At 50.1% G+C, this 22,251-nt stretch overlaps 1 protein-coding gene across 5 annotated transcripts in view; it reads left to right on the forward strand.

The window, feature by feature from the left end:
- LOC108926330 (genetic suppressor element 1-like) overlaps positions 1-22,251 on the forward strand; it is a 161,860-nt gene that overhangs the window by 43,393 nt on the left and 96,216 nt on the right. For 3 of the 5 annotated variants that reach the window (XM_018738967.1, XM_018738968.1, XM_018738969.1), the window contains exon 2: positions 3,864-3,996. In XM_018738967.1, the coding sequence (XP_018594483.1) occupies positions 3,864-3,996 (133 nt within the window). Of the gene's footprint in view, positions 1-3,863; positions 3,997-9,011; positions 9,097-14,221; positions 14,518-22,251 lie in introns of those variants that run through there. The other 2 variants (XM_018738973.1, XM_018738972.1) reach the window with 2 other exon arrangements.

Below are 22,251 nucleotides of genomic sequence, written 5' to 3' on the forward strand. Positions count from 1 at the left end.
CTCAGAATGAGCAAAAGTTCTTCGTGAACAGATGAAGAGCTTTAGGCGCAGACGCAAGGTGACGGCCACGCAGTCAGTATCTCCAACAGCAGCATTTCTGCAGCGCTCAGTGCTCCAGTCTCTGAAATTAGAACTGACAGCAAATATCAGTTTGATGCATAGTTTGATACAAGTTTATGGAGCTGACAGGAGATCTGGAGACAAGTGGCTCTGAAAGAGAGGCTTCTTCAGCGCTGAAAGGGATTCAGCAGCTCTGAGGGACAGGGGGAGTTCATCGGTGGACTTTTCAGTTTGGACCCTTTGTGAGCGGGACCACCGAGCACTCAGTTATGGGCATGTGAAGACACCCGGTCACATACTGTGGAGATGAACAAAATAGTCAGGAGACGAAGTTGCTTGTTTCTTCAGAAGGTGTTGTCAGGTAAACAAAGTCGCACTCCATCGCCTTTCTACGGGGAACTGGCGTGACTGGGGAAGCACATGCAGCTATGGATTTGCTCATTAAATCTGGGGGGGCGGTGACTGGGGCAGTTCGGCTTTAGAGCTCCAGCTTTTATCGGAAGTGCAATGAACTTCTGGAAGCTTCTCTTACGCCCTCATTTGCGTTTGTCTGTCAGGTGACCGACAGTACAACAATGGGGTTTGGAGCTGAGTGACCAAGACGGAGGCCTATCAGTTTGATGCTTTTGGCTCTTTACAGGAGGAAGCATGGTGGTAGGGGGTGTCTGGAGATGGGGAGAGGAGCCTAAATCACCGAGTGAATAAGGCTATCGATGACAGCGATGCTAGACAGCAATTTCTGGGGAAGTGCATAGAGAAGGTTTCTAATAATAGTATTAAGTATTTTTGCAGTAAGAGGGGATTCCGCACCTCCGACTAAGGGGAGAATAAAAACTTCTGGGGGTCCACCATCCACTCGAAGGGCTCAGGTTCCCACTTTTGCTGTAGTGCCCTTGATCAAGGTACTCACCCTAAATTTATACAGTAAAAATTACCTGCTATATTAATGGGTAAATCAGTGTAAATAGCTTAAAGAGGAGGAAAGTGTGAGTTAAATGAGGAAATAATAGTAATAACACCACGGCCGAAGAAAGAGAGTCGGCAGAATATCCGGTGCCATGAGCCAGAGAATGAGTTCCTGAAACACAGAAGTAGTGCCGGAGTGGAAGGACGGACCCTCAGGACCCTCAGCTCAGCAGCTTGCAGAAAGGGAGCGACATCTCCCTGGGAAAGAAAACTAAGAAGCAGCGCAGCTTCGGATCAAGGGCGGAACCAGAGCTTGTCGGAGCGGAGCTGTGGTGAAACACTTCTCTTTTTACCCGCATTGCTGCTGTCGCCCCACGGGCATTTATTTGTCGTGTTGTCGTCCCAGGCACCGTGTTCTGGAGATGGGTTTGAAGGGAAGTTCTCTGGCAGCTTTGTCCAGGAAAACATTTTGGTTGGACACCACAGGCATTTGTCAGACAGCCTTGTAAGGGTTTTTCCTTCTCCCCAAATGTAATTAAACAAAAAAAAAGTGTTTACTTTTGTAAGAGAATTTACAAACCAAGTCTCAGATGTGCTCCTTAGCCTGCACGAATGAAGAGTGGCAAACCCTCGCTCAGGAATTAGGCAGCCAAGGAGCTGAGGTTTATGTCCGTCCGTGCGTGCGTGAGCTGTGTTCCTTGCCTGTCCTCGCAATGAGGCATGACAGATGCGATGCAATGATTGTGTCTCGGAAATGCAGATGGACACTGCCTTGAAGGCACTCGTCTACAGCTGTAGAGTGAAAGGCAGTTCGTGAAACTCCCCAGGTGCTTTTTGACCAGCTGTGTCCCACCGTACAGGAAAGGCGAGTGCGCAGACTGAGGGTAGAAGAGTAAGCAATCGGGAGAAGATCTGTCCTGAAAGTTGCCTTGTGTAGGACCAGGTCGGGCTGACACGGTGCCTAGGTTGATCCGGGCCTTGTCACCACAGGAAGGTCGCTCATCGCCGTGTTTCCAACAGGCACCCAGCTCATCTACTGATGGCCACGCAGCATTGCGTCATCTCCCTGAAGTGAGTCTCTCTTCCCAGGGACGGGCAGCACGGTCACACAGCGAGAGGCGTTGATGTCGCACAGCACCTGGGTGCTGTGAGAGGACGTGGGTTCGATGCCGGCTCAGTCTGTCGTCCCCGTGTCTGTGTGGGTTTCCTCCAGGTGCTCTGGTTTCCTCCCACAGTCCAAAGACATGCTCAGTGACTCATTGTAAGTAGTGTATCTGGCATTCAGTCTTCTTGGGTGAATAAGGTGTGGACTGATAACACTACAGAGTGTTCATTGGAAGTTGCTTTGGTGAGAAGTGTCTGCTAAATGAATAAATGTAGATGTCTGAGATCCTCCGAAAGTCAGATGTGAAAAGAGTTTGTCACTGGGAGGTCATAAAGCAGAAATGATCGAACGATCCGTACACCTGATCACCTCTGTGTTGTCGGCTGTGACCTGTTCGAACCCGGCAGCAGAGATGGGTCTCTAGGGCATCCAGGCCAGGGAGGGATTCCTACTGAGATTGTGCTCTGGTCTGGAAATATGACGTTTCTGCCTGAGACGCTCAATGTCTTATGCTGTGTTTGGCTGACTCTTTTTAATCTTTTACTATGTTCCTTACTCTGTCTCAATTACTTCATCTCGACACTAATAACTCAAAAGTCACTTTGCACAGAAGCATCTGCTAAATAAATGTAAAAGCAAATTAAAAATAAACCTGCAACTGGCTGCTTTCTATCCTTTTGTTTGCTGGGTAACTGGCCTTTTCTTTAGCTCCCTTGAGCAATACAGTAGAGTTAAGATATAATGAGTGTTTTGGGAAGATTTGTAGTTTTTACCCCTGAAGGGGGAAGGTGCTTTATTGCTCAGCTGTAGATTTCACAGCTCTGCACCACAGCTCCCTGCCACCATATCCAGGAGTCATGTATATTGCATCAGGTTGGGTCTTTGGACAAAGCATCGCGCTCGATGACTGCCTCTCAGCCGGCTGTCACAGGGAGAAGTCATCAAAGTTCCTTTTAACTTGCATTCTTCCGCCCACTCAAGTCTCTTCCTTGACAGTTTCGCAGTGTTTTCCCAGCCTTTTCATGGTCAACCTGCGTCTCTCAGGCATGAATATTCATCCGCAGCCCACTTTCTGTCTGCCGTTTCTTTCTCAGACTCGCATCTAAAAGTGGAGCTGTCTTGCAGCCACATGCGAAGCGGGGCCGTCTCGCTGCTCCCCTCCGTCGCTTCAGCGCCGGGGCGCTTGCTTTCATCGGGCCGTCGGATTTCCTTTGTTTTCATGTGTGTTGCAAAAAAAGAAATGCGTTTGCTAAAAATGGCTGCTTAAAAGTGTTTTTCTCCTTCTAAATCAAATGAGTCTTTCTGATTTATTTGTCACCGCTGTCTGCTTCAGGTTTTTTTTTTTTTTTTTTAACGGCCCACACATGCATTCATCTGTAAATTATTCCCCTCTGCAGCTGACCAGAGTGTCTTCGCCAGTGTCAATTTCTTTCCTTTTTCCAATTATCGGTAGAAATAATCAAGATGAGCCATTTTTTATACCTGAATTCGTTGCTGATGAACCCTGGGAAAAAAGGAAACCAGAAATTTCACACGTTAATAATGACTTGAAATGATGAGAAAAAGAAGCACCTACGCTTTTCTAACTGTATTGCAATTCCGCACGAGCACACCGCCATCCCTTTCATGAATAATTCAGAAATGTCACAAGAGATTTCAGTCATTCCAGTCAAAGTGCACGTTGTTAACCTAAATAGCTTTAGTGTGTAAGTCGCTTTGGGGGAGGTCCTTGCTAAATGGTTTGAAATGGAGTGCTCCGCTAAAGTAGCGCCTCTCCCTTTGCTTCTTGCAGAGTCCTCCTTCAGCGGAGAGCGCCGGGCCGGTGGAGCCGGAAGCCCGCGCTGCGGCAGCAGGAGGGCCGTGTCCCGACCCAGCGCAAGCTGTACATCTCCCCGGGGCCTTGGATTCAGATGGCCGGCGTTCCAGTGAGTTCCCCCCTTTGCACCCGCAACACCCTTCCTTCTTCGTTTCACTTCGAGCGCCGTCCCCCCTTTGTTGCTCTCTGCCTCCCAAAACCTCCTCCCATTTCCAGACCCATTTCCTTAAAAACACAGCTAGCAAGAGCAGCAAAGGCAGACGCGTCGCACTAAAGCCATGCAGTTTCCGCGAACAAGTGTCAAGTAAACAGCTCGGTTGCTTAGACTTTTTAAAACGAGTAGAGCTTTCCGGCTTTCTGTGTGTCAGAGTTCTGGCGGTAATGACTCAGCGAGGTGTGAATCCTGCCCCTCGTTATTCTCCCTCCGCTGTTATCGCCCGTATCGCTAACATGGCCTGGCCCGTGTTACGTGTTGCGGGACGCCCACTCGGCTGCTGTGAGACTGCGAGCGTGACTCATCCCAACATCGACGGCCAGAGATCCTCACCGCTCACTTCTTGACATCCTGGCAAAAGTTGAGGACGCGGATATAAGAAGTTAGCGGCATGTGAGGAGAAGCTCTGTGGAAATACGGGGGTGTCAGCTTGTAGCGATGGTGGCAGAAGTGACATCTCACAAGCTTTGGAGGTCATGATGACACGGGCTCTGGTGTTCATGTAGAACAGGCAAAGCAATGCAATTATTTATGGAAATAATATTAACTGTACTTTTAATGGACATTGCATAAACATGCAAATGACCTTTAAATGGAGGCAGTAGGGAAATTACAGGTTTGTTCAAGAATTTAAAGAGGCAGCACTCTCTCCAGGCCAATTCGGTAATCGGTTTTATTCAAATACGGACTCTCAGATAATCAGCCACAGACTATTTGCATATAGTTTCATGCATGAAATCTCCTCCTTCGGCCTTCCCTTAACACAAGTGAGTACGATGATTTCTTTTCGTGTGAACAATGTCATACGAAGCTTAAAAATGTGGGTTTTTGTTTTACGGAAACTTCTGTCTTCCTGATTCACTTTATGTTTCTGAGAAGGTGGTTAAAACCGCGGCATCATTTTATGGCTCGTGCGAAAGACGATGGAAATTCTGCACTGGGAAGCAAGGGATTTAAAAAAACCTCTGGCTTCATTATTCGCGCTCACAGTATATAAAAGCAGCCGTTCCTTAAGCCTTAATTAAAGGACATGCTGACATCACTCAGATTTTTAAATATTGAATTGCCTCTTTGTGCCTTAAAATGGCTTTTCCTTGTGTACTCAGTGTTCTGTGCTGCCACTTTTGTCAGCTTTCATTAATAGCCCTCAAAATGGGCAAATATTACTAAAATAATACTTTCGCTGCAGAGCAGAGGCGATACTGCGAAGCCGCAGCTCTCAGGACGTCAAGTGATTTTGCCGTGTCGCTCAGATAAGTAATGCACCTCGTGAAGTATTTTTGACAAGTCTAGACAGTGAAAAATGCAAACAGGATGGTAATATGGTACACTGTCACATAGATACGGCAGGTGCTGAACCGGAGAAATTACTGGAACACACGGAGGGGCGTTTTGCCGATGAAATCCCCTCTTTTAAGACTGAGCATATCTGGCGCAGAGAAAAAAACAGGCCTCGTAGTATCTTTGTTATTTCATTTATTCATTTCAGTGTCATTTTTCTGCACAAGCAAATTAGATTCAGACATGTTATCACCTCCTGTGCTGATAGAAGATGCTTTTAGACAGCGTCGGCCCTCTGTTCCACACCGAAATCTATCGACGTTGCGGTGATGCTTTAGTGGAACTCTGCCCTGGGGCCTTTTCACTCGTTTGGACATATTTCTTTAAGCTGAAATGTTTCTTTCATATTTTATAACATCTGTAGCTTACACACACACACACACACACACACACACACACATTGGCTCGAGCCATTTGTCCCAAACAGGATCACAGTGAGCCAGAGCCTAACCCAGCAACACAGAGCACAAGGCTGGAGGGGGAGGGGACGCATCCAGGACAGGACGCCAGTCCATCGCAAGGCACCCCAAGCAGGACATGAACCCCAGACTCGCTGGAGAGCAGGACCCAGCCAGACCCGCTGTGCCACCGCACCTTCTTTCTGTAGCATTTATTTATTTAGCAGACACTTTTTCCCAAAGCAGCTTCCAACAAACTCTATGTAGTGTTACCAGCCCACACACCTTATTCACCAAGGTGATTTACACTGCTAGATACACTACTTACAATGGGTCACTCATCCATACATCAGTGGAACACTCCCTCTGTCACTCACACACTGTGGGGGAACCTGAGCAGCATGTCTTTGGACTGTGGGAGGAAACCAGAGCACTTGGAGGAACCCCACGCAGACACAGGGCGAATATGCAAACTCCGTACAAACTGACCAGGGATCAAACCCACATCCTCTCGCACCACCCAGGCACTGTGAGACAGCAGCACTACTCTCTGTGCCACCATACAGCTTCCCATACTTAACACGGTAATGCTCACTGTTCATGGTATCACATTATTGGCTTTATTGGGAATCTGTAAAATATTTCACAGATGACATGTATGTTATACAGAATCGAATATCTATAGTCTATTAGTCTTACAATATGCATGTATGCAATACATATGCATGCATGCATTATGTATGTATTGAGGCAGTAATGAGAAAAGGAAAAGGTAATCGTGCCCATTAACACTTTCTACACATTTATTTAATTTAAATTATTTGTTAATAGGGTGGCGTGGTGGCACGATAGGTTTGGCCCGTGCCTGCTCTCTGGTGGGTCTGCTTCTTCGAGTCCTGCTTGGGGTGTCTTGCAGCGGACTGGCATCCCATCCGGGGTGTGTCCCGTCCCCCTCCAGCCTTGCGCCCTGGGTTGCTGGATTAGGCTCCAGTTTTCCGCAACCCTGCTTGGAGCAAGTGGTTTCAGACTGCGTGCGTGTGTGTATATTTGTTAACAACCTTGTGACTGACTGCTGTCCTGTCCGGGTTGTATTCTCCTCTGCCTTGTGCCCAGTGTTTCTGGGAAAAGCTCCAGGCCCCCGTGACTCTGATTAGGAGAGGCAGTTCATGAAATTGGTTGGATGGATATTTGTTAATAAAAGCAAATGTATTTTGCTACAAGGTGAAAAGAGAGTCCTCTTCCAAATACTACAGAGAGTACTGCTGCAAGCAAGACTGAACTGTTAAACCGGTGCCCAACAGACCCCCCCGCCCCCCCGCTTTGTATATTCACAATAGGTATAATTTTAATACATGCTGTATTTCATACGCTTCCTTTGCCAGAAAAGAGTTTGACAACATAATTCTGATGTGATATGTTAATAAAACTGTCTGTAAGGAGGGTGTTGAGTTGTCACAGGCGAGTCAGTGCGCGCTGTCTTAATATGGAAGCGGACATGGTTTCTATTAAGCCTTTCTAATAGGAATCCCTTTAATTACTTACATTCTGTGGTGATCATTTATATGATGTCATTCATCGATATTCTTTATAATTCGGTGGAGGCTGGAAGGTCTCCTGAAGGAAGCAGTCGTTCTAATGAGTTTGTCTCCTATGTACAATATGACATTACAGACATTACTTTTGGAGTAATAGATTTATATCTTGCTGTAGCAACAAAAAACACCTTAATGCATCCATCTCTAAAGCTGGCTATAAAAATGGATGGCATGCGATACCACAGGACGACAATGAACTGAAGCTAATGGCTGATATCACCATCTTTTCTTTGCCTAATGTGGGAACCTACTGATGTTATTAAAGGGTGATTTTGCTAATATATGCCAGCGTAATGAAATATGTCCAGGGTGGTTATTGAAAAAGGTTGCCCATGAAATTAGAAAATATTCTATTGACGTATATTCTGCAGATTAAAGAAGCGGACCGAAAGCGTATTTTGTTTCATATTATGCTTGTTTCATTAATATCCTGTAGCACTGTGGGAGGCGCTTGCTGGGTGAGCTGCAAGGTGGGCCTCACTTATCACCTGTCCTTGCCGAGTGTGCGTTGTGCACGTGCGACCTGTGCCCTGCCTGCTCAAACCATACCGGTGTCCACGCTGGCGTGCCGCCGTGTTTCTGCCGAGCTCCACTGGCCCATTCTGGCTGACCGGATCTCTCCCGGGGAATCCGCTCAGCTCCTGCGGCGCCGCTCATTCGGCACCCTCCGAAAGGCCCGGGTGGGGTACAGTTTAGCTGCAGGCGAGACAACGCGAGCGAGTGGCAGCATGTCAGAATGGCTCCTGCATCACACCAACCGATCCCTGCTTTCATTTCCACTCGCGGTGCCTTAACCGCTCTTTATTTGACTATTTGTGTATCCGTTGTTTGATATGGGAAGCCGGCGGCAGGAGAGGGTGGAAAAGGCTGGCAGGGGGGAAACAGGGAAGACAGAGAGAGTGGTGGAAGGGATGAAACCTAGTGGGAGATGCAGTGGAAATAACTGCCTGGAGGTGTATAAACATCAAGCGCACTTCCTCCTGCTGGCTTGCAGGAAACATACCACGCATTTGCTTTTATTATTATTTTTAAGTGGTTATTGGTTATTATCCCATGGGGTACGATGCTCCTTAGAGCATGTCATCTTTCTTAAATTTCGTTTGGTCTTAAAGCTTGTTTGAAAGTCTCAGTCCATATGTTTTTTTTAAATAGTCTAATCCTTCTACATAGTCAAGCTGATTAGCTGCAATACTTAAACGGTCGGTAAATATGCTTAGTTTTAGCGGCGATACCGGTGAAACGTTGCATTTTTTTCCTGCGCTTTGTCAGAGATTGTGATTGTGGTTGCGCGGCGAATTTGTCTGCCTCGTGATGAACTGCATTGTACAAGCGCAGCAAGAGCCGGTGTTCTGCGGTTTGCGAGTTTCGTACGACGACTCGGAAAGAGAAAGCAAAAACCCCCGAGTGAGTTTTTGTTTCACTTAAAACCCTCTACACCGATGCTGCAGTTTCACCGTAACGCCAGTAAATGTCTGGCTGACGCTGCACGCAGAAGTGGCGGCAGCGGCCGTTGACGCTGGTTGACAGGCAACCGCCCGGCGAAACTGAGGATATGTTTGTCAGTTCGCGAGCAAAACAACGGCAGAGCTTTAACCGCCGCACGCGGCTACAGCAGAGCAAGCGTTAGCGGCAGATTTCACACAACTGGAGCGAACCTCAAGGTGAGCCCAGGGGCAGATGGCGAGGGCAGCGCGCCGCTGAAAGAGCACGCTCGGATGCGCCTGCTCGACACCGCCGCTCGCAGAAGGAGCGCGGGGGCGTCCTCGTGCTGCTAGCCTAGGTGACCGCAGCTGGTCACGCAGGACGCCCATGAAGGGCCCGGGACTTCAGCGAAAGCTCCCCAGGCGGCGCGAGGCTCATGGAACGACTGGGAAGACGGACGGTATGGAGGAGGCCGCGCTCCCGTAAGGGGAAGTGTGCAGAGCGCCATCGCGTCACTGTCACCGCTCTGCGTGACGCCACATCACGTGCAAGTAAAATCTCACTGAATATTATCAGGAGGGCGGAGGGGAGGCTGGCTCTCACCGCCGTATCCCTCCAAATTTCGCGCTCTGCTGCGGAAACCGCTGGCATCTTGGGTAGCTTATGTATCTCGAAAAGCACGTGAGCCAAGCCCCCGCCCCAACCAACGTGAGCCCACATTCTGTTGTGTCCTGGGGCTGTGAAGGCGCATACTACCACAGAGTGTCAGTGGTCTTCGCACTTGGTTTTGTCACTGATCTCAGCGAGAACTTTGGCTTCGCCCAGTTCGCTGCGAGAGAAGAAGAGAAGCGTGATGCAAACCCTAACCCTATATGTCCGGATGACGGTTTCATTGCTGGCTCCATCGCTTCACTTACATTTTACATCTACATTTACTCCTTTAGCGGACACTTTTCTCCAGAGCGACAGACATCTTCGAGAAGAATAGAAAGAGTGCGGTGCACCAGCAGAAGGAGAGATGTGGATGTAGACGCGTGATTGTTGAGTAGTCAGTTTGCCACGTATCACCGAATAAAAGTATACTTTTCGCGCGTAGCTACATGCAGAGTTTTCTGAAGTATTAAAATGATTACGTACGTGTGTATGTTTATCGAGCACATAGGAGATCGGAGGAGCGAATCCGAAAAGGGGTGAGTTTCGGGGCCCTTCTTGAATGTTGCGAGGGATTCGGCAGTTCTGAGTGAGACAGGGAGGTGGTTCCATCGCATCAGAGCTAGAATCAAGAACCTTTGTGCTTTTTGGTTTTGGACCTCTTGTGCGTCGGTCCACTCAGTGGCCAGAGGTGGAAAAGTGTAGCAGTCTAGTTGGGCTGTCCGTACTGAGTTATCAAGTCTTGTAGATATTTGGATGCACTTCCCATGATGGGTTTGATGGCAGAGGCCGGAAGGCAGGAGAGCTGCAGTAGTCCAGGTGGTATATTGCCATAGCCTGGACTAGAAGTTGTGTAGAGGTTGTTGTGACATAACAGGGTAAACCATCAGATGTTAAGCAACATGAATCTGCAGGACCGGGTTTTGGCTTCAATATGTTGAGAGAAGGACAGATTTGAGTCGATCATTACTCCCACGCTCTTAGCCGGTGAGGTAGATGAAATGAGGGAGTTTTCTGGTTTCGGTGCCCCAGACAGACACGGTCCTCTGGCTGTGGCGATGGACGTGCTGGGTTCCAGTTACACAGTGAATCTGGGCACACGTTATCCAGAAGCGCTCCAAAAGTGCAATAGCGGACGCGTAGCTGGGTACCGCTCATTTAGCACGGCTGTTTCGCTGGTGACCCGACGCCAGGGCTCCCAGCATGCCTCAAACAGTGCCCTGTCTGTTTCCCACAATGGCTGAGTATGTAGAGGAATCAGTTCCGTAGCCACTTTACTGCTGTAACACACCCTTTTACCAGAGCTGAGGGAGAGCCCATCTGGGACAGAGACAAGACTTTGTGTGTTTGTGACCGCGCCACCACGCTGCGCTCTGTACCACAGGAACCGCTATCGCTGTGAAGCGACGCCGCTCGGAGGTCCGGAGGGCCACTGCAATTACCGCGCTCGACTTTCCGATCTTTGGCTCTAGGCCCAGGGGAATTAGTCAGGAGACAGTGGCTTCGGTCGGCGCGACTTCAGCCTTCTTAGGGTCTTCCGCAGGGTGGCCAGCGGGCTGTGCTCCTGCTTGTTTCAGAGGCCGGGGGAAGAGAATTCAGTCTGCGGTGCCCGCGGGGTCATGTTTGCTGCAGCAGTAGCGTGTCGTGTTGATGGACCTCCCACATACATTCATCCCACAGAGAAGCTGAGCTGCGTGTGGTTCCCTCTGGCCTCCTCCTCTTCTCACCCTGCCTCCCAAACCCCCGTACTCCCCCCCCTCCAGGAGCAAAGGCCGGGCTTCGACTCATCAACCAAACATTTAATCTGCCGGCCTCTACCCCTCGACCCGTCCGCTCTGCAAGCACAACGCTGTGGTTTTTGTTTCTGTTGCCCGGGGCGCTGTAATGTGCGGTGCACCACGGTTGGAAGCGGTCTGCTCTAAGGGCGCCTGTGAACTGGACCGCGGGGCTGCTGGAGGCCCGGGGAGCCATTCCACATGCTGGCTGCCGTTGCTCTGGGAAACGGTTCTAGGAGGTCGGCACAGTGCTGCCAGGGAGCCTGCGAGGTTCCACTGTTTGCTTTCAAAATCCGATTTCCTCTCCCAGAGCCGAGCAGCTCTCCGCAACTGGCAGCGCGACCGCTTGGAAAGCAGCGGCAGCAAGGCTGTGTAATTAGGGGGCTGCTAACGGTCGGACGGCAAAATTACCACGCTGCGCCACTAATAAACCGAGTTCAGCTGCAGCGAACTTCTTTATTCTCTTCTCTCAGCCCCAGAATGTATCATGCGCTAAATTTAAAAAAAAAAAAAAAAAAAAAAACCAAACTAAATTCTCTAAGTACAAACAGAAGATGTCAGAAAGTGTGCAGATAATTCAAAGTGAACGTTGCTTAGTTACTTGTCTGCAAGGGCAGGGCTGTGTTGGGGTCCTTCTGCCAGAAATGGTTCTTACATAGATTTACCCGTGTGTACAGCAGGGTAATTTTTTACTCTATCAGTTCAGTGCAAGTACCTTGATCAAGGGTACTACAGCAGCAGGTGGGATTGAAACCTGGGTTCTTTGAGAATAAGTTGGCAGCTGTAACTACTACACCACCTGCTGGCCCTGAACAGAATGCTGCTGCTCACACACACACACACACACACACACACACACACACACACACACACACACACACACACACAGCGCTTAGGGCCCCCTGCAGTCCTACTGAACTGATTGCTGCGTTTCTCTATCTGTAAAGGAAGTTCAGCCTCGGGTTGCTCCGTTTCATTCCTCTCAGCTTCCCTCAGCCCTGTTTCTTAAACGTGTGCTGTCTTTGTTCGCCTGCAAGGTGGGAGAATAGGAGCCGTTTTCCACCTGTTATTGCAGGCTGATCCCCGTGTGTGCTTTTTTTTTCTTGTGTTGACCTCCCACGTGCAGCAGAAGCAGGTGCTCCTCCTGCCCCCGGTGGGCTCCATCTGTGACCCTGAGCTTGGGTTCGTGTGACCCCTGATGCTGTAATTGGAAAGTGTGGGTTTAAAGGTGGCGGTGGCAGCAGGGGGTTCAGCAGGCGCGCGCGTGTATGTGTGAATGTGTGTGCGTGTGTGTGAGCAGCAGCATTCTGTGCGGGCTGCCCGAGCCCAGATCGAACCCAACCCCAGGAATGCGTAGAGGAAAGCCTGCAATTGACAGGAGACGAGCTGTCTGTAACTGCAGTGCAGTTCACTGACCACCAATGGCTGGCTGGACCCCAGCAGCTCCTCTTTTGCTCTGCGCGTGTCTCAGTGTGTGTGTCTCCGTGTATAAATGTACCCATCCCAGCGTGTTAGCTGTGACTCACTTGCAAGTGCCAGCTCTCCCGCAAGAGGAACGTTAATCCCGCCATCCTTGTTGATGTCGGGGACCATTTATCACAACAATAATGGAAGGGAATCAGCGTGAGCAGCGGCGTCGCGAATAGCGTGTGCACGTTCTTCCTGAAGTGACAGTGTGACACGGAGATGAGATTGCCCTCGTGTTCAGCCGCAGTAAACATTTATATTGTACAATGTGACTGAAAAGCCTCCGTTCGTCTCGTTTCTGCACAGACCATCACGAGCTGTGCGCACAGACTGCGTGACACTGTCACCGAACTATGACCCCAGCCCATAATGGGCCTTAACATTGTCTTTTCCATCCATCCATCCATCCATCCATCCATTCAGACATGCAGACATACTATATCAATAAGCGCTCATCCAGTGCAGAGTCCAGGTGGTCCGGACCCTATCCTGGAAGCATAGGGTATGACACTGAATACAAAAGGCTCTTACAGGGCAATCACCCACAGTATGGGCAGTGCTGTGTCACCAGTTCACCTGAAGTACATCTTTGTACAGTAAGGGGAATCCGGAGCACCTGCGGAAACCCACGGGGGCCATACACACTGATCCAGGATTGAAACCATGTCCAGTCGCGCACACCAGTAGCTGTGCCGTCATGCCGCTCCTTATTTAACTCACACGGAGAGGAACGGGAAGGCGTTGGAAACCCAGGGAACAGTTCATACACAGTTAGTGAACATGAACAGAAGTTGTGTGTCTGCTGCTGGCTACACTAAAACAGCACTGTTTATACACACACATTGTCTAAACCACTTGTCCTATACAGGGTCACAGGAGCCTAACCCAGCAACACAAGGCATAAGGCTGGAGGGGGAGGGGACGCACCCAGGACGGGACACCCGTCCATCGCAAGGCACCCCAAGCAGGATTCGAACCCCAGACCCATCAGAGAGCAGGACCCGGTCCAATCCATTGCACCACTGCACCCCCCGGCGCTGTTTTCACTTGCACTTATTTGATTTACCAGTGTGTGCAACCGTGCTGTGCAAAACGCGTCGGTGGGAGAAGGGAGGCGGCGCGCTGCGAGTGCAGAGCGGCACTCGGTGAAATGGGCGGAAAAACGAGAAGTCAAGCATCATGTCAAGGACTAGTGTGAATCGTGTCTCTTCCTCTGCAAAGCGCCTATTGAACGGCACAACCTCACGTGTGTGTGCTTTCGGTCGTTCTCCTTCTTTGACACCACAAAGGGGAGATGATTATGATGATGATCATGATGATGATGATGATGCCATGCCTGAAGGGGTGCTTGTGCTCTGGTGGTGTTGGGGGCCGTCGTTACAGTATTGCACTATCACGCTCATGCGGCCGTACTCTTTGTGAGGACGAGGAACCATCCGGAAACGCACACAACACGGCGGCAGAGCTCAAAACGGCTGCTGACACCTGTTACCCAGCGAGGGACACGGGCTGCACTGTCAAATGCAGTAAATATTTACACTTCCTGTTGCTGGAATCAAGTGAGTTGTGAAAATGCGGCCCGATGAGGTGTGTGGGTCGCTGTTGCCGCGCACACGCTCTCTCACACGTACGCTCGCGCAGTGCTCGTTTCCGACCCTCCCCGTCGCACATCTCGGCACCCCAGCTTCATTCACGGCGACCGCTGTCACTCCAAAGCCTTTCAAGTTGGATTTTCGCTCTTCTTAAAAACAGTCCTGCCAGGAGGAGGTAATCTGAATATTTATTTTGTACTTCAAAAGCAACAACTTGCTTTTAACGTGTCTCTCCGACATGAAGGCCGGATTGCGAACAGTGTGTGTGTGTGTGTGTGTGTGTGTGTGTGTGTGTGTGTGTGTGTGTGTGTGTGTGCTGGGCTGCGGCAGGAAGGTGTGTTTAATCTGATGATGAATGCGTCTCACTGTGTGTGGGGTTGCGTTCCGCTCGCGTACGGAAAAGCCGGCCCTTCTGCATGGCTTATATACTTTAACGGTTGCGGTCGTCATCGCGGCAGGGCCGTAATGGGCTGAAACTCACTTTAGCGCCAGCGGTGCAAATCTCTCCCCATAATGGTTTCATAAAACTATAATGCTGCTCAAATGTATGGAGGAATAATCACCATCCCGGCTCCTCTCTAACAACATTTAAGCAAGGCGTATTAATTAAAGGAAGGCGAACGTGCCGGTCCTTCCCTCGAGCGTGTAGACGTCTGTCAGTCTCGTTGACGTCTTTACCTCTTTGAACTGACAACTGCGCGGCTTACAGCGGTAAATTACCGCTGGTTACTTCGATACCCCAGAGACAGTGGAAGTGGTTCTTCGCGTGCTGTTAACAGGATGATTATACCAAAGAGCCGCCTTTCCTCACACCGTGAATCCGCTTACCGCGCCTGGCCACACCCCCAGCTGCTCTTTCACCGTAAAATATAGCGCTTTTTTTTTTTTGCAGACGTTGAGAATGTCTCCGTTGTTCACTTCAGACCTGGCGCTGATTGGCCTGTTTGGTGGCTTGGTCGATGCATGTTTCGTGTCCACGCCTCCTGTTTAAAATTCACTAGTTTGGCTTCTTCGTGAAGGAAACAGACACACACGAAGGTAACAGCTCAGTGCGTCGACTTTAAAATTCAGTCGAAAGTTGTTTCGCTACAGGAGACGCGCAAGGGGCTGAAAATCTCATCTGACCGAGTCCAGATTTGATCCACGTTTGGTCCGTATCACAGCGCATCCTGTCCTTATCAAGGTTCATACAGAGCTTGTGGTTACAGGCACAGATGAAATAATAACAGGAAACAGCAGATTTCACTCTTACTGATGTTGCTTATTTCTGGGCCGAAGCCCTCGACTTACAGAAAACCCATCACATGCGGCGGCTGGATTCCCAAGGAGGCACGGCCTTAACCGCGGCTCAGTCGGACTTGGGTTCTGCATGCATAAATCACAGCAGCGGAGGAAGTTGCGCCGGGGATTCGTATCAACCTCCCACGCGATGCCCTAGATCACGTGGGACAGCTGCGGGTCCGAGGTCTGTCCTCAACGTGTCCGCTTCTCGTTCAGATCCCGAGTCTCTCTGCCCGCGATTTCTGCGGCTTTTTCTGTTGCCGTGCGCTCAAGAGTTTCCCGAGGCGTGATGCCACCTCTTCCCCACCGCAGCGACACAGTGACATTTAGCAAGATAACATTTATCTCGAGAAATCGCAGACCTGCTTGGTGTGTGCGTGTGCCACTGCCGCACGTCCGTCACGTTGCGCTCTCTGCATCCTCTTTCTGAGAGCTTTTCTTCGCATCTCCTCGTGATGCAGCTTCTGTTCTTTCCCGGTGGCTCACTTATGTGCTCAGCATAAAATCGCACCACCCACACGGCACACATCTCTTCTCTGGCGAAAGTGTCTCCGCTCTTTATTACGGCCTTTTTTAACACTGTTAGACGTCGCACCCTTTCATCTCCCTCCTCTCACTTTCAGGCCCGGTCTCGCCGAAGCCGACGGCCCTTCTCTCGGCCGTACGGGTGTCCGTTCGCTTCCTCCGCGCGGAACACGCAGGACCGGCGTCTGACATCGCGGCCCTTTGCACGTGGTCTTTCCCGGGCTGTGAATATCGGTAGGGGATGCGTTACATGTGATGCCCTGCTGCTGAGATCTTTGGCACGGAGCTCATTTGGCAAAAGCAGAAGGGACACGCTTCGACATTTATGGTGTTTTTGCTTTTTTGTTTTGATGTTACATTTCCACGCGGCCGGTTTAACGGCGCCTTTCGGATCAAGTACCCCGCTCCCTGCTCGGTTTACCGCGGCAGGGCACTTCGCGGGACTTGAACACGCAACCTTCACGTTACAAGTCCGCACCGCTGCGCGTCGTGACACCCGGGCTTTATTCGCGTTTGCTCTCATCATCGAAATGCGTCGTACGTTCTCGTCGTGTTCTTGAGCTCGTCTCGTGAGGTACCGCCTGCCATGGTGTGCTTTTTCCATCACCTGGGCTCTACAATTAATAACACAGCACCGCATCTACTTCCACTGTGAAAAGGGCTCTTCTCAGAATCTCATCTGCCCTCTGTTGGTCTCCCGCAATAAAACCGATGGGATTCAGACCCCATAGCTAATAATAGTTGCTAATCATATTACGGTGTTTGTGATGGACTAGGCAGCGGTACAGCGCACGGACTGGACGCTGGTGACCCTCGCGCGCCGACCTGTTCGTCGGCTGTTTGGACCCGTGCGTCCCCATCGGCCGGAGCGGAAGCAGGATGCCGGGGGCGTGCCCATCTCGCCACCTTCCCCAGGCTGCCGTCCCTGCCGGCCTGTCCCGGTGCAGCCCTGCCGCCCGAGTGCGGTTCCTTGTATCTGCGCGGCGCGTAAACGCTCGGAAAGACGTTAAACGGGGCGCCGAGGGAGCCGCGTCTCCGACGAGGCGCGCTTCTTTCATTCGGCTCCCCGTCTCGCAGCCCTTTTCTTCTGCGCCGCGGATCTTGTGTCATTATCCCAGCGGCACCTGCAGCTGCTGTTCAGATGTAGATAGCGCTCGCGCTCCAAATTCGCTTTCCCTCTTTTAGTTCTAATTCCGCAGCGCTCTTAAAGCTCTAACCCTCCGTATCTTCTTTTTTGTTCCTGAGCTATTGATTTCCTGCCAGAGGCATCATCCGTTGCAGAATGGAGAACAACAAGAAATGGAAGCTCTCCCCCCACTCCGGCCCCCCGCTGCACAGTGTTGCAGCTCCTTTACAGCAGGCGGCAGCGGGAAGCAGCCCGTCGCAGCCTCTGTGGGCGTGTAGAGCACGTATGTACTTAGCAGCACACTTTCCACACGCACAAGGCAGCTGGATGGCTCACATCGCGCCATTTCCGTGTAAATACACATGATGATCCTCTGTCTGTCCACAGGGCCCCCTCGCTCTCAGCGCAATAAGTTAGCACCTTTTTTTTTTTTTTCTTTTTTCGGGGGCGCAGTGGCATGGTGGGTTTGGCCAGCGCCCGCTGTGTGGCGGATCTGGGGTTCGGGCCCTGCTTGGGATGCCTTTCGGTGGACTGGCATCCTGTCCTGGGTGTGTCCCCTCCCCCTTCGGCCTTCCGCCCTGCGTTGCCGGGATGGGCTCCGGCAAGTGGTTATAGACGTTGGTTGGTTTTGTTTTTTCTTTCTATTCTTAATTTTCCTTGTTTTTTAATTGTTGTCCAGCATGACCTTCATGTTTCCATATTTGTGCAGATGGACATATGACTGCTGCAGATTTAGCAAATTGAGCCGGGTGTCGTCTGAGACTTGAGCCGGCAACCCTACGGATGACAGCCACGCCGTTTGCCGATCTCTTCTGTGGCACCAGTATTTCTGGCTTTTACGTGGTAAATTTTTGCGGGGTGTGTTTGTTGTTGGTTTCTTGTCTTGTCTAAGAGGAGTCCCCTCGTATTTGTGTGACGCACAACTACATGTTGCCCCCCCCGTGTTATTGAGCCTGTGTTTGGGCCTTGAAGACCTTCTTCTGCATCTAATAATGAAGCCCGTTGAGCTCCTCAGCACCTTTCAGTTCATACTGCTGATCACGTGATCTACTCAAAAAACAAATGTCCTTCTAAATAATTAAACCTGGCTGCACGAGTATACTTTATTGCTGTACTTCAGTTTAAATAAACCCTGTGTGAATGTATGGTGTTTCTCTGGTGTCAAGTTCAGAGGGTAAATGGAGTAAAATGGAAGCACCAAGAAGGTCTTATTGCTCGGTTTACTGTTATTAGGGAGTCTAATTTCATTACTGCTGTTGTGGGTTTTATGCTTATGAAATCAGTGGGGGTCTGGGATGCTCATGTAGGCTTGGCTTAATGCATATTATATGATGTTGGGAAGGAGCTGAACGAATAAGGCTCTAACTGTGGTCATTATGGGCTACTGCAATAATTCCTGATTTGTCCTCTTTTGATGGAGTCACCACTGGGTTTCCTTAGGCAGACCAGCTAACGCTGTGGCGGCTGCTATGGGAATCGCAGCGAGGGTTTGTGATCTGAGACCGGCGCTCGCTCCCCGGGGCCTTCGCCGGACCTGGCCGGCATAGTGGGACGTAGCTGTGTGTGGGGAAGTGGATTTCATGGCAGAGCAGCCCTCACCCAGAAAAGAAGGGACAAGGTCATACATGGGGGAAAGACAAGGGCCTCCGCGTGACAGGTAGTGGGATCAACACCCCTTAAACCATCTTTAACTCATTTTTGACCCTGATAAGGTGTGGGTACTGCCTTTCTTTTACAGGTCTGTGTTTCTGTGCATCTTCAGTGCCTTGCAAACGATACCTTCTCTTTCCTAGGCATCAGTAGAGTGTGGGTCGTGACCCTTAAGGCCAAAGCTGAACAGGGCAGCTAACTGACGTGCTGCAGTAACAGTCGGGTAATGACTGTATCTGGCCGTTGAGACCGCCGCTCTGCTACTTTCTACAGCAACGGTTAATCAAATTAACTAGTTTCCACGGCAGGTAGCTATCCTTTTAAGCGATGAACATATACCTAGGTCTGATCTGCGTTAAACTCTTTAAGTGTCCTCGGATTAAGGCAGATCACGCGTGGATTTGTAGGCGCATTAAGGCCTCTTCATTCCTGCTAAAACACTTCAGGTTTTATTTGCTGCCACCATTAGCCTAACGCGCGTCCGCAGTCGTGGCGATCTCGGTGCCCTTTGTTAATTGGGCCTGCGGTAGTTTTATGGCTCTGTGTGTCATCCTCCCATTGCTTTTAACCACACACTGATATCTTTTGAGCGCATAATTATAGACTTGAATTAATTTTTAATTAATTAGGAGGCCTGATTCTTTAACTACGTATTTTAACTCTGCGTTACTCTATGTGTGAATCGTCTTAAGACATGTATGTTCCCTCCTGGGCCCGAAACCCAAGAAAGAAAGTGAGTGTGGTCCATATCCAGGATTTCAGCCGTTAATCTCGCGTTGAACTGCGTCTCCCGTTGTCCTTTTCATCGGCCCTTCGGTGGAGGACAGCGAGCGTCAGTGCAGGCAGTTATTGCTCTGCATGGACACAAAATGGAAACGGGGATTGTGCCCTTCTCAGTGCAATATCACACACACATACACCTTTGAGATGGAGTAAAATCAAAAATCTGTGTTTAGGTGGCCCTTGTTACTAAAATGGGCATTTCGCCAATTGGAGCGTGTGTACCTGCACGTTATCTTGTTGTTCAAAATACGTGGGAAGATGGACTTGCAGCCGTTCTGATTCTTGCAAAATAAGTGGTCAGTAAACTTATTTCTGCCAATTTGTTTTTAAATTCCTTTCACGTATATTCAGTGAAACAGAGATGAAAATTACAAATACGGACTGCGGGCCAATGTCATAAGCATCGGGTATTTTGCCTTCATCCTAGTTTTTTCATTAGAACCAATTTTTATGTGCATTTATGTAATTAATGGGAACTGAGAGAATAAAATTAAAGATGAATTATATAAAATTATGTATGCATTATTTGCTATTGTAATTAATGTATTAGTATTAATACAGTGTAATTGAAATAAAGATACTTAATTAAAGCATTTGGAAAAGCCCTTCCTCCGCACCGTAATTTGTCCCTCAGATGTATTGGCTGAGTCAACCTCCCCCACCAAGCTCATTTCTCAGCACTTAACTCTGCTGTGCGCTCCACCCCCTCAGGGATGATGTGATATTGCGTGACCTTTTGGGTCAAATTCCCACTTCACATGCAGTGGCACGGTTGGTACCGCCTGCCCTTCACCCCAATGATTAATGGTGTCTGGCAGAGGGTGCTGGGGGGTCATGCTTTTAAAGGTTATCTGCAGCGTGGAAGCCGCCGGCCCCCATCCAGCCCTGTCCGGCAGCCCCCCCCCCCCGGATGCTCCTGCTTCAGAGGGAGTCTGAGGAGCAGCGGTGCCTCTGTTTCCATCCTCTTTGCTGCGTGCGAATTCGTGTTACCCTGCACACCCCCCATCTGGCGTGGCCTCTCAATAAAGCTAAGAGGAGGGGGTGGACACGCACACATCCACATTGACTGACACGGTGTGTGTGTGCGCATCTGTGGGAACACGCCCAATTAAACACACACCCTGTGAAAGCGCGCTGACAAACGCAGACAAACGCACGCACATACGCACGAGCACACACACACACACACACACACACACACACACACACACACACACACACACTCACACTCAGGCAGCGGTGCTCTGCAGCCTGACAGCCAAAGGGCGTGTTTGACCTGTCCCGAAGACCCGTGGCACCGGCAGCACGCGTCGCACTGACAGTTTGATCGCCGCCCTTTGTTCGCTCCCTGCCCTGCTGAGCTGGCAACTTTGTAAGGAGACGCCGAACATAAATCTACAGGAAGGATCAGTTATCACTCCACTGAGTGGATGGCAGGCCGGCGCTGCGCTCTGCGGTAACTCGCGGTTGCCTCGCTGCCCTCGGCGCACTGACACGGTACCTTTGCATTTTTTATTTATGGCTGAGAGTCACTACATTAAAGATGCCAACTTGTCTGTGTGCTTCTCTTCCTACCTCGCAGCCATCATTTAGTTTTACGACGGCCTTTAAAACAGGCGTACATCACCATGGCCCTCTTGTATTTGGGGGAAATTGATGTCGGTCATAAGTCACTCCTCTTAGGGGTTGCCGTGGAGATGCGCATGATGAATCGGCGCCAATCCACATGTAGTACGGTGTTTTAACCTTGCCGCTACGCCGAGCAGCACAGGCAGCAGCGTTTACCGCATGCAAAGCGCTCCATTATGGGGAAGTGGCGAACTGAGGGTGCGGGAGGCGTCCGTAACACTGCAGGGTGACGGCTTGCAACCCGTGCTAAACGTAACCGCCGTTGCTCTTTGTAGATGGAACCCGTTTTTTTTCCGCCAAGGTGCATTTCGCTTCTCTTGATTGTCATTATTTGGGTAGAACAAGGCACCAGAGGGAGTAGCGTTTAAAGATGTTGTCCTGTAATCTGAAGATTTGCTGATTCGAATGGCATCTCTTGGCTGAAGAACCTTCGATCAAGGTCCCGACCCTTAAGCGGTGACAGTAGAAATAATCCAGCTGTGTAAAGGGGTAAATCGGTGTAAGCAGGTCTCATCGTGAGTTGGCATGGAGAGAAAGGCGTAAGCTGAAATGAATGAATAATAATGTTTTTCCTCGTTTTCACAAGATGCTTTAGAAGAGCTTTGCGAAGGAACGCCGTCGCAGTTAAAGCAGCGACTGATACCGAGACGCCGAAGTTAGACGTCGGTTGCGGCGATGATGGCAAACAGCACCTGCAGCTCATTACGTTCCGACGCGTCGATGCAATCTGCGATCTCGCTTTATGATCTTCCGTGCGAGACGTGGCGGCGGCACAGACACCTGCTCTCCGTGCGGTGGCCCCCAATCTCCTCAGCAGCACCTCACCTGTGGTTTCACGCAGCTCCAAACAAGCCAGGTCCCGGAAAGGTTAGGTAGCGGTTGAAAAGTTTGTCGTGTGTCGTAGATGTTCGAAAA

The sequence above is a fragment of the Scleropages formosus genome, chromosome 7 (genome assembly GCF_900964775.1).
Source record: "Scleropages formosus chromosome 7, fSclFor1.1, whole genome shotgun sequence".
Classification (NCBI taxonomy): Eukaryota; Metazoa; Chordata; class Actinopteri; order Osteoglossiformes; family Osteoglossidae; genus Scleropages; species Scleropages formosus.